The sequence below is a fragment of the Rhodnius prolixus genome, unplaced genomic scaffold (assembly GCF_049639745.1).
Source record: "Rhodnius prolixus isolate KJV_2025 unplaced genomic scaffold, Rpr scaffold_6, whole genome shotgun sequence".
NCBI lineage: Eukaryota > Metazoa > Arthropoda > Insecta > Hemiptera > Reduviidae > Rhodnius > Rhodnius prolixus.
In genome coordinates this window covers 3,260,201-3,272,050 of record NW_027411634.1, presented here as the reverse complement: position 1 = coordinate 3,272,050, position 11,850 = coordinate 3,260,201, and the positions used below count along the sequence as shown (strand labels likewise).

At 34.8% G+C, this 11,850-nt stretch overlaps 3 protein-coding genes across 16 annotated transcripts in view; 1 reads left to right on the top strand and 2 right to left on the bottom strand.

Moving 5' to 3' along the window:
• The window catches only part of wake (ankyrin repeat and fibronectin type III domain containing protein wide awake), a 532,593-nt gene that overhangs the window by 157,405 nt on the left and 363,338 nt on the right, over positions 1-11,850 (bottom strand). Inside the window, exon 1 of one of the 10 annotated variants that reach the window (XM_074139724.1) lies at positions 10,212-10,421. The exons of the other annotated variants lie outside the window; for them this stretch is intronic. The gene's annotated coding sequence lies outside the window, so the exon portion shown is untranslated. Of the gene's footprint in view, positions 1-10,211; positions 10,422-11,850 lie in introns of those variants that run through there. 10 annotated transcript variants of the gene reach the window in all.
• Positions 518-1,083, bottom strand: LOC141460082 (defensin-like). Its single transcript, XM_074139752.1, has 2 exons — positions 900-1,083; positions 518-791 (listed from the first exon to the last, which is right to left on the bottom strand). Exons 1-2 carry the CDS (start codon positions 988-990, stop codon positions 598-600), a joined length of 285 nt encoding a protein of 94 aa, XP_073995853.1. The 5' UTR covers positions 991-1,083; the 3' UTR covers positions 518-597.
• On the top strand, positions 1,281-9,723 carry LOC141460081 (defensin-like). 5 transcript variants are annotated; one of them, XM_074139749.1, is made up of 6 exons: positions 1,281-2,057; positions 2,148-2,899; positions 7,532-7,657; positions 7,765-7,901; positions 9,208-9,284; positions 9,497-9,723. In XM_074139749.1, the coding sequence occupies exons 1-2, from the start codon at positions 1,967-1,969 to the stop codon at positions 2,339-2,341; spliced, it is 285 nt and encodes a 94-aa protein (XP_073995850.1). In that variant the 5' UTR covers positions 1,281-1,966; the 3' UTR covers positions 2,342-2,899; positions 7,532-7,657; positions 7,765-7,901; positions 9,208-9,284; positions 9,497-9,723. The 5 variants fall into 5 exon arrangements, with proteins under 5 accessions (XP_073995850.1, XP_073995849.1, XP_073995851.1 ...); XM_074139748.1 differs by lacking the exon at positions 9,208-9,284; XM_074139747.1 differs by lacking the exons at positions 1,281-2,057; positions 9,208-9,284 and having other exon boundaries at positions 2,764-2,899.

The following is an 11,850-nucleotide window of genomic DNA, read 5'->3' as shown; positions in this document are numbered from 1 at the left end:
ACACACGAAATTCTTTTTCGTCCATTTTTTGAAAATCACTCGACTTCGTCGATTGAAACTAATGCCAAACACAAAGAAATAGACCGATCTGGCTGAAACTTGGTTTGTGTTCTTCCAAGAGATGCTACTAACTAAACATAACCTCGATACGCGCCAGTAGTGCTATCTCTCTGACTTTTCACGGACTTTTCAAACGACCTTCGTATTATAGCAGCATTTTAAATACTTATTAAAAAAATAAAAAATAGTAATACTTAGTATTAAGTATTTACTGAACAAAGCATTCTGCTAAATTTTGTACCAGATTCATAATTTTGAAAATATTAACATTTATTCAAATTTTATACAACAATTTTAATATTTGCAACAAATCCAATGTGCCTTAGTACGTAGATAATAAATTCGATTTTGGCCATTTTTCCAGTTAAAATTTTGTAATTTTATCTTGAGTTTAATATTTAAGATTTCAAAATAATGATTAAGGAAGTTAAAACTAATTATAAATAAAAATAAATAGTTTAATTTTTGAGTTCAAATAGTTTTTATTTCTTAATTAAGGGTACAAAACTCAAACGTCAGTTGGGAAGATAGAAACGTTTAGTTCCTGCAATGGCAGATAGTACCCTGGCAATTACCTCCTTTATATCCTAAGAATAGACAATGAGCAGCACAGGCTGCATGATTAGGTGTGAACCATTGAGACTGGAAACTGAGCAGATCACAGGTGGCTCTCTTCATACGGGCTAAATGTTCTTCCGTTATCTCGCCGGCTGGCTCCCATCGAGCGTCATCTAATTTGGTCCGAATAGTTAGGAAATCATTAGCACTCAACTTTCTGCTATCAATTTGTACTTATGTTTAAAAGAAAAAAAAAAAACTATGAAAAAGCCATAATTTACCTAATTGCTGTAGAAGAATCAATTCTGTAGGATAAGTGTAGACCATGGCGGCCACCAAGAACAGAGTAACCAAAGAGAGTATGCACTTCATGTTGTCAAGTGACGCGGTAGAATAGAGAGTATCTTAGGTTTGCTGAACTAGATCAAATTGCACTGTGACTGGACACTGCACTGGATGGGTCGATACATCTTATATACTTGCGTCGAATTTTCTGTACTTCCCTCGAAATGTTCGTTATATTTTGAAAAACGAAACAAAATTATTTACTAAAGGTTATTAAAAAGGGTATCATGAAGTAAAAATGTGAATCCCTCAATTTAATGATAACATTTAATTATTTAGTGATAAAGGATCAATCATTTTATTTTATTATTTGTGTCCAATTGGTTGGTTTGGTACCATTCGCAAATAAGGAAAACCATGATTTGATGAACAGTTTGATAAGTGAGAGCACGATCATTTCTCTTAATGAGAACAAGGGAAATGCGGAAGTAAATAAACTGCAGAGTCAATTTCTCACACAGTAAAGCATCCTAGTTTGATAATTTGACATAAATACTGTGGTAGGGTCACAAGTTCAAAAGTGCAACCCTAAATTCTCCCTAACAGAAACTAGTACTGGAGTATAAAACAATGAGAGCTCTGTATAATAGTAGGTAATCAACAACTTGAGAGCTAAAGATTTTCAAAACTGTTTGGACCAAATTAGATGACGCTCAAAGGCTTGCAGCCCCCGCAGATAACGGATCAACATTTAACTCAAAACCAGAGTTAAAGATGTGAGAAGTTCAGCAACCTAAATTATTTGATCATTCTTGGTAATTGCAGTAAAATCTTAACAATAATTTGACGTCATGACAGCACTCACTCAAATAGGTTCAGCAAAAATAAATATCATTGTCAAAAAATGATTTTCTAAGAATTCCTCTATGAAGGGTTTTTTTATCTTACTGGGAGCTTACTTGAGGATTAAGAGGCACTTCTGACAGATATAAAAGGTCCAGACAAAGTTCTATCCAGACATTCAGGTGCAGTACAGTCCTAATACCTAGCCACTCCTCACATCATGAAGTGCATACTCTCTTTGGTCACACTGTTCTTGGTGGCCACCCTGGTCTACTCTTATCCTACGGTATTCAATCTACAACAACAATTAGGTAAAATACCTTTGAATAGTTTTTTGGTTTTAAACATAAGTACAAATAACTTGAGAGCTAACGATTTCCAAACTGTTCGGACCAAATTAGATGACGCTTTAAGGAAGCCAACCGGCGAGAAAACGGAAGAACATTTAGCCCGAATGAAGAGAGCCACCTGTGATCTGTTCAGCTTTGAGTCTAAATGGTTCACACCTAATCATGCAGCCTGTGCTGCTCATTGTATATTCTTGGGATATAATGGAGGTTATTGCCAAGATACTATCTGTCATTGTAGGGACTAAACGGTTCTATTTCACCAAATTCCGTTTGAAGACACATCAAGAAGTATATTGCAAAAAGGATATTTCATTTACGTTAATTTTTAATTATCTTTAATTCACTAAGTATTTAATTGTAAATATCTTAGATAAAATAGAATTCGGTGTGACCACTCACACGACTTCCTTTACTACCATTCCGTTTGTTATCCATCTAAGCTTATTTAACTCTGACTCTATTTCCACATATTGTAAAATTGCAATTACAGTGAAGTGTCAATATCGTATTTATATTTTAAATTTATGATACCTCATTAACCTTTAAAACAATCATGGTCAACATTTTTTTCTTTGGTTTTCTAAATGAAAATTTAGAGGGGGAACAGGAAATTCCGTTTCTGTATATAAAGTGCAACAATATTTGTGTGCATCCATTGTGCAGTTTGATTTAGCGCAGTAACCTAAGATACTGCATTCTACGGCGACTTAACATCATGAAGTGCATACTCTCTTTGGTTACTCTGTTCTTGGTGGCCACCATGGTCTACTCTTATCCGGCAGAAAATCTTCAACAACCATCAGGTAAAATAAGCCTTGGCGTAAATTTTCTTAAGGAGAATTAAGTAGATATTGATAATAGAAATCAATAATATAATATTCATTATTTCCAATCTGCTTGGACCAAATTGGATGACGCTCAAGAGGAGGTAGCCGGCGAGATGACGGAAGAACAATTAGTTCGTATGAAGAGAGTGACTGAGATTGGAAATATCGCTGCTGATGCACTATCTGGCTTGCTCATTATTTATCCTTGGACACAAAATCCTAGCGATATCTGAGTCAAATTACAGATTTTGTAAAATCGCAATTATAGTGAAGAGTCAATATCGAGAAGTGTCATTATTTCCTCGCTTTTCCTCGGAATTACCTAAAAGAAATGGTTTTGTAATTATTCAATGTTTTAGAAAGAAATGTTTGTTATGAGCCACCCCATTTGTGTAGAAGTTCCCTTAACTGTTAGTATCTAGTGGGGGCTAAGTAATACCCAATAACAGACTAATCAGAAATCTGGAAGATGACAGTGAATATAGCATTTTAATACTAGCGTCAGCACTTCTCCGTATGGTGGGACTCAGAATTATCATCTCGGACGGCCGCCATCCTCCTAGTTCTGGAGCTATGACTCCACACATTCCTGGAAGTATCTAGAAAGACGTTTTAAAATGCCATCAATGTGTTCTTATCGTTATTTTATTTTTTAATTAAATTTAAGACACGTCATCATTTAAGCTCATTAGCGCCCAGAGCTTTTTCTATTGAGTGCACTGCCAATCTTCAAACAGTGTTCTCTCGGCACTGGCGACACTGTCCATCACAGGACTGTGAGTAGTTTCTAGAAAGAGAAAATCCTAGAGCCACTATCCGTATTCGTAGTCCGAGATCTTCGAGCGTGGAATCCAGAACGTCAACCATTGAGCCTTTCCTAATAAGTGATTATCGGAAAATTTTGTTTATTTTTCTGTGCGTATAGTTGAAATATCTCTAATTGGGTGGTTGGGGTGATTGCCGGAAATCGAAGCTTTATCTATCGCTTGGTTCTTCCTCAAGACCCAACAGACCCAGAAATCTCCGATTTACTAAACTCTTATTATTATTATTTTGAGCTTACAATCTTTAGGTTATTAAGTTATTTTTTTTTAATTTATTTTTTATTTGGACAGTGTTCTCTCATTATAGACAACACTGACCATCATCGGACATCACCGAACTATTACACTGAAACGATCAGCATCCTGTCTTTATTGATCAGAGGTTTTCAGAGAGCAATTCACTGATCATCTAAATGAATTGAATCAGATTCGTAATAGTGGTTCCAAAACATCATTCTTTGTATCGATTAATAATTTAAAATAAATGGAGATGCAGAATTAGTTGAATAGATGAGGCAGAAAAGGCAGGCAAAGTCTAAGCAAGAATGCTGTAACTCTTTAATTGAATCGATTACATTCATCCTCAATTATCGATATAATCGTATTCAGCTCTGAAAATCAGGCGATTTCAAGCATTGTGATCATAAACGGACCATACTATTTCCGTCTCAGATGACCTCCGAAGACCCCAGTTGAATTCTCGAAATCAATAATTAATAAAACAAGGAAAACTTTTTAAAAAATTCTATGCCATATCGAAATGATATCTATATGACATTGAATTTTATTTTTATTAATTAAAGTTTAATAAATCTGATTTAGGGTCATCGTTTAGATATAATAATAATATCTGATACATAATAAAATATTTACAATTGAAAAAAATTAACGATATGAAAATAAACGATTAGTCTACGCCACTTTTTTTTACGTTTATTTTAGATTTACATTTTATAAAAAATAAACAATGTAATTGACAGAATACGCAATATTATATATGCTATACAAGTTCCTTCCTTGTTTATTTTAAATAATATATAATATATTTTGAACATCAATCAATTATTTAAATTCACTTCACTTTCATACAGGAACACACCAACTGTTCGAACAGAAAATTTGTTTTGTAGTACAGCGAAACGTACACACATTTTATTTCCGGTTATTCGATAAAACAGTAGAATGGCCGACCCACACATTCAAAGATGGTAATTAAGTAGATTTTTTTTTTTAAATCGGTAATAAATCTAATTAAATCGTGAAGAACACGATAATCGTTCGATCCTTAAATTCGAATTGTACGATGTACTTAACATAAGGAGTTATAATTGGAGGTGTGCTTATATTAGAAAAATAAATAAAATAAGCATGCAAATACCTATTTAATGACCGTTCTAATTGAAGTGAAAGCTAATTGAGTACATACCTGGAACAGAGAAAAAAAGACAGAATTAAAATAAATGTCAAAGAAGAGATAATAACAAATAAGGTAAAAATAAAATTAAAAATGGTAGAGTTTAGGTTGCGTGAGGTTTTTGGAGTACTATTAAAATCTTGTTATTCAAAAGTTTCCCAAGCAAATCGAAACAAGAAAATAAGTCAATCAGTGGAAATAGGGGAGAAAACGCTACACTCCATTTTTCTTGGGTGTACCGTCTGAGAGGCGGCGAAGGAAAGACCAAAATTGGGTGAGAAATTTTCTGGCCAGTCCAAGTTAAGGTTCAGGAAGGGCCTGTAATTTTTTTTTTTTTTCTTTTGAGCGAACCGGATACAAAAGCCTACGATCTTGTACATCCGGTTTTTCTGAGCAGAAACGGTACTAGGACTATTCGGGCATCCTCCCAGACTTCCTGTATCCGGTGGGATATTTGTAGAGACTAACTGTGATCATGTGGTTCACGGATGGCTCCAAGATGGCCTGTGGGACCACCAGAGCTGGAGTGTTTGGGAGATAAGCCACCGGTCTTTCTTTCAGACCGAGGTCTTGCCGCCAAAACTTGCGCTGAGGAAAATCTGCGTATATATCTTAGAAATAGGGAGATTTGCTTCTTTTCGGACAGCCAAACTGCACTGAAGGCCCTTAATATCTTCAGAACGACCTCTCCCCTGGTTTGGGAAAGTAAAAAGGCCCTAGATCGGGTCGGCACAATAAAGTTCGACTGGAATGGGTGCCAGGCCATGTGGGGATCAAGGGGAATGGATTAGCAGATCAACTGGTTAGGAATGGAGCTAGTATTCCTTTCATTGGCTTGGAACCAGTCCTGGGGATCACTAGAGGTGCAGTTCGTGAGGCTCTCAGAGATTGGATCTCAGGAGAGAACATGAAAAGAACTGGGTGATGCTTCCTGAGGTTAAACACAGCAAAGAGGGTTACGCCCTTGCTGTGTAACCAAAGAGACTATGGGTTTGGGCAGAAATCAGATTACTTCGATTACCAGCCTTTTCACAGGGCACGGCAGGTTCAAAAAGTACCTGCAAAAGGTGGGGGCTTATCAGCTTGGGAAAACGTTGTGCAGATTGTGCCAGGAAGAGGAGGAAACGGCCTCACACGTTTTTTTGAGTCAGGCTAACGATAGACTCACACCTGAACTATTTCCTGTTCAGTGAAACCTCAATAACGTATCACTTCCTGTCAAAACTCAAAATTTCGTAAATTTTCCACGATTAGTATACTTCCTGTTTAGCTAAAATATAGTGAGAGGAAGTAGATAATTTTCAATGAAAATTCAATAAAGCGAATGAAAAACGATTCAGCTTCAACTTCAATTCATCTGAATAAATACTGACTGAATAAGCGGACTTAAAATCAGTATTTAGAGTGAAGTACGATATAATTAAATTTAATTACTTTACACCTCAATTATTACTGCAGTAATAAAGTGTAATAACTTTTAAACAAATTAAAGTACATCTATAATTAAATTACAGTTAAAATATCAAGCTCTTTTAATTAATTCACCATTTTACATTCTAAAGAATAATTGGTTTATTACGTTTAAATTTAGTTTGTTCATTAAATGAATTAATTATTTCAATTTTACATAATTATCAGCTGAATCAGCTGTGCTTCTCAGTGCAAAGCATTATAATTGCGTGTCATAAGTGATATAAAGTTTCATTTCCTTTTAACACATTCCGAAAAACCGGACGCTGGCGCACATCAGATAGATTTGAACAGTTCAACGTGAAACAAATCTCAGATAACCGCAATAGAAATTGAGTCATTCATAGCTTTAGCCCTTTGAACCGCCTGCCAACTCTGGATGTTTAATCTGATAACTTGCTTAGAACTGACATTCAATTCGTAGTGCTAAGTACTTCCCAGTGAAGAACATTCCAAGCTATCCTATCTGGCTAGAGCAGGAGAACCAGACTATCCAGAACTCCGTTGAATTGTGCTCTTTATGTGACAAAAAAAAAAAAAAAGTTTGTACATCACTGATACTATATCCTTAAGACTGCTGAGTGGTAATTCAGCCAGTTGCACAGCCACTTCCGTTTTGTATAGAAATCGCTAGTTAATACAAAACCGATACAAAATTTTTTTGGCGATTCCAGACTAGAGGAGCTCGTATCGCAAAGAGAAAGAAGCAGATAATGGAATAAGGTTCCCCAAATTTTAATTTTAACTTGACACTTTCAACGAGAAATCGTATTAGCCCAATTTTTTTTGTAATCACACAGATTTGTTACGTAACACATGTTTCAAAACAGCTGTTTAACACATGTAATTAATCCAGAAAGAACCTATCTCGTTTATTTATTAACAATTAAAATTTCTTAGTTTTAGATTAATCCAAAAAAAAATTTCCATTTCCCACAGAAAAGAAGTGGAAAATTGAGTACATTCAGTGTAATAACATCAATTAAAATTGATAAAGGTTCCAAATTGACTTTTTCAACTGACTTAGTAAGTCCATAACATCTAACCATACACATATCTTAAGTAGTCGTACAAAAATACATAGATATACAAAAAAAATGGAAGAATAATTTATATTTTTCAATATTTTAAAGGAAAATGGAAGAAAAACTGTGGAAAAAACTTTTTTCCCCGATGAAAATGAGGTTGTTAGAGTTGTTGGCTTTAATTGCACTGATTTTGACGACCACTTTGCTACCTACACTTTGGGAGAAACCCTATAAGCAAGCAGGTTGTATTTAGGCTAATTTACATCCAAAAAAAATTAGCCTAAAGAAGTACGAAAATTAGGCTAATGCCATGAATAGGTGTACTGCCCGGAGGTGTGGCCTATTTATTTTGCAGTGCATGCGCAGTACAGTACAGTTACTGTTTTTACTTTTGTAACTATTTCCCGCCAATGTGCAGTACAATTCATTATCATTCTGTTTAAAAAACTTTATTTATAAAAGTTGTCTGTAGGCAACAGTAAATGGGATAATAAATAAATTGGGTCGAACATTAGGTAGGCTGTGAGAAATAAACAGGGCGTATAAATACACAAATAGTAAAAAATAATAAAAAATGAACATTTTTTATATTTAAATATGGCGGGTTACTGGTAACAGCGAATCAAAATCACTTCGATATTAGGCCACACCTCCGGGCCACTGTTCTAGACATTTTCCTTAGGGAAGGTATTAGCTGGCAGGTTAGTGTACTAGATTATCATGTGGAGAAACCGGATGCAAATTCTGCGGCTTGTCCTTAAGATTTTCTCTTCCCATGAGCTCTGTCTAGAAGATGGGCATCTGTTAACTGGACTTCATTTCTGGAGATCTTTCGGTTAATCTTTACAATAGCTCCCCAGAGGCGTGGCCTGTTTTTTTTAGGGTGTGGGTAGTGCAGAGCACCTACCGGGGAAAATAAAAACTACTTCCCGTCAATGTGCGGATGGTGCGAATTTCGTAGCGCTTATGTTTAGCGCGCATGCGCAGTACACATACTGCAAAGCAACTGCTTCCTGATTAATGTATTAATAGTTCCCGCGAGTGTTCTGTATGTGACCGGAGGTGCCGTTTTTTTGTAACTTTATGAGTATGAGCGTTTTAAATTTGCGGGTTTTTTTAAATTAAAGCATGATTGTAGTGTGAGTAAGAATGGAGTTCGACAAGTATACCCTCCTCAGGAAAAGGACTCCACAGAATAAGGTAGTTTCTTTTGTGTTGTTCTGTGTAATTATTGTAATGAATGTTGTGACAAAAATTAAAAAATTGAGGGTGATTAGGTAGGTTAGGAGGGGGTATGGGGGGAAGAAAAAATCAGGGGGTGTGGGGGGCGAAGCCCCCCATTAAGAAATAAATAAAGAATTCGAAGTTATTCTGATTCGGTGCTACCATATAACCCGCTAGATTTAAGTGTGAATATAAAATAAATAAATAGTTTTATATTTATATTTGAATATGGCGGGTTCTATAGTAACAGCGAATCAGAATCACTTCGAATTAGGCCACGCCTCTGGGGAGCTATTGTAAAGATTTACCGATCTTTCTTTCAAGGTTCTTTTAAATGATACTTCCTTGAAGATGGAATTCGAGCATCCAGTTGAAGCTATTTTGGTCTGAGCCTTACCTAGGTATGCTAGCATGAGCCAATACAAAATACTCTTTATTTAACCTTCTTATAAAGTACATTTTCTAACCAATCATTCATTAATTTTCAACTATGCCCATATCTCGAAGTAAATTGTTAATCCCTATAAAAATGATCGATTGTAAAATTTCATTCACACAATTTACAATAGGGAACTTTTATCTTACGATAAAAGAATTCTTAATTTTTTTACAGAAGAATTAAACAATCAACCATGGCATAATACGACTATCTCCGTTGTCTACTGCGGGAACATAAGTGCAGAAAATGTGATGGATCTTATTGTAGAAGCAGTCAATGATTTCCTGGTACAAAATCAAAAACTTGAAAAAGAATACGGTCAAGAAGTTTGTCTTATGTGCTGCTGATGTCTTTTTGTTCATATTGTACATGGAAAACCAAATAAATGGTATTTAAGAAGAGATGCTGCAAGTTTATTTGTTCATTGTCCGTAAATTTTGAACTTAAATGCCCTTAGATGTCAAATTTTTGCAGATCAACATCTTTATTCGAAATTGTTTTTTTTAAATTATCCATAAAAAGGTTTACTAAATGCCAGGCTTATTAGGTAGAACATGCCGGTCGCTTATTGTCGGTAAATTACTCTATGCATGTAACCCCACAAATGTAAACAGTGTGAAATAAGAGTTCTGTGATTCCCTGGCATGTTTGCTAGAATCCCATAAAAGAGGAATTTTCGCAATAAAAGTTTTTATTTATTTAGCAAACTTCTACCATCTAAAATCATCATGAAATATTGTTTCTTAGTCACTTTAATTACATTTGTTTTCACTGAATGCTGCTAAAACAGATGGTAAAAATTGTTTGTACATTGATATCTATTATTTTCTACTTCCTCAAATTATGAACAATTTTCTCTCAGAAAGTTAATTAACTACACGGTAAATACCTGATTTTGAGACTTCGCTGAAAGCTCAAAAATTGAAGAAAAAAATAATAATCCCAGGAATTTGTAAACATTTTAATACTTGCAAAAAAACCGGTGTGAATTCACACATGACCAATTCTCAAAGCTCATAACTTCACAAATTTCCACCAAACTTCAAACATTTTGATCTAATTTATAATCTAAACAACATTATAGTGTTCAACCGTAATATAACCTTACAGGGAAGTCTATTTCAACCCCTATCCGTGAACTGCTCTAAATGATTTTTTCTTAAAATAAATAATAATAATACAAAGAAAATGTCCAAGTTAACTTTATAAAAAAAAAAATCTGCATCCATTTTCGTGAAAATCAACAACACTCGATTAACAATCAATCGAGTTAGACCTGTACACTAAACAAAAAATGGAACTTTAAACTACCAACTCCTATTCCAAAAAGTACTCTTAATTAAATAACACCAAGTTGAAAGAAAATCATCGGAGCGAATTTTGTTCAACAAAATTTTTCTAAATTTATAAAATTAAGTTTCAAATTTGATTCTAAACAGACATATAAAAATGGCACTTAGAAGAAAGCCTATCTAACCCCCCCTCAATCAAAGAATTTTCCTGAAAAACCATGCGTAAAAACAAAATTTGTTTTTAGCTTTCATCCTTGATTTACTTTGTGTTATTAATAAATATTTATTTTAAAATGTTACTTTTCTTTCCGTTTGGCAATAAAATAGGTGAACTGACAAGGACGCCTTGCGATTATTTTCCGATAAACGTGAAAATAGCCGCTCCGAATCACGCTGCTTGCAGGCAACATTGTATTGAACAAGGCCAATTTAGAGGAGGATATTGTATTTATAGAAAATGTATTTGCGTTTATTCAATTTAATTATATGATATTTAAAATAATAAAGGTTTTATAAAGTAAATATGCTTATTTTTCCTTTAAGAGTGACATCCTATGCGATGATATAAAGCCATTTCAAACAGAAAAAGCCACGTCAAGGAAGAAAATCCAGTCCCGGTCCATGAACTACCCTTAGATTAACAGCTATCTGAATAAATCAAGCAACAACTTTTGTGGGAGATAGCCTAAGCTCCACCTATCCTGATCGAAATCCAGAGTAAAGGTGTATCAGGTCAAAGAGTAAAACAAGATTTACTGGGTCCGAAAGGTTACCATGGTGTCCTCGGAAATACACAGACCATTTAAGGTAAAGCAAAATGAAGCAGTGGTTGCACGAATAGTCTTAGCAATAGTGCGGGTGAAAGGCTTCTGGCCAGGGGAAGGTGAAAACATTTGTTATTAGCCATTCGTGTAAGTTTACCGTTACTGCAATAAGGTCGGGAGCTATTCTAACGATCGTAGGCCTCTTGATGAGCTACTGTAGTCCTGCAGTAGAGGGAAATAAACACATTCATAGTGCAGAAATGTCAAGGGATAGTCTGTGCAGGTTTGACAGAAAGTTGAAGAAACGGCACTGTAAGTATAGATATTTCCTGGAAGAAGGACAAGTATGGCTAGAAGTTTGGGCACAAAACTAAAAATTGATGCATCAATTGATTTGCATTAATGCAAATTACCTGAGGCTGAAATATTGACCTTCAGACGACCTCTTGACAATAAAAAAATAAATACGTTA

Excerpts from the sequence above, each read along its gene's own strand:
- LOC141460082 (XM_074139752.1), bottom strand. The coding sequence starts at position 990 with ATGAAGTGCATACTCTCTTTGGTTACTCTGTTCTTGGTGGCCGCCATG. Across the intron at positions 792-899 it reads GATTCTTCTACAGCAATTAG|ATGACGCTCGATGGGAGCCA; the intron begins GTAAATTATGGC and ends GGACCAAATTAG.
- LOC141460081 (XM_074139747.1), top strand. The coding sequence starts at position 7,769 with ATGGAAGAAAAACTGTGGAAAAAACTTTTTTCCCCGATGAAAATGAGG. Across the intron at positions 7,902-9,496 it reads GAAACCCTATAAGCAAGCAG|AAGAATTAAACAATCAACCA; the intron begins GTTGTATTTAGG and ends ATTTTTTTACAG.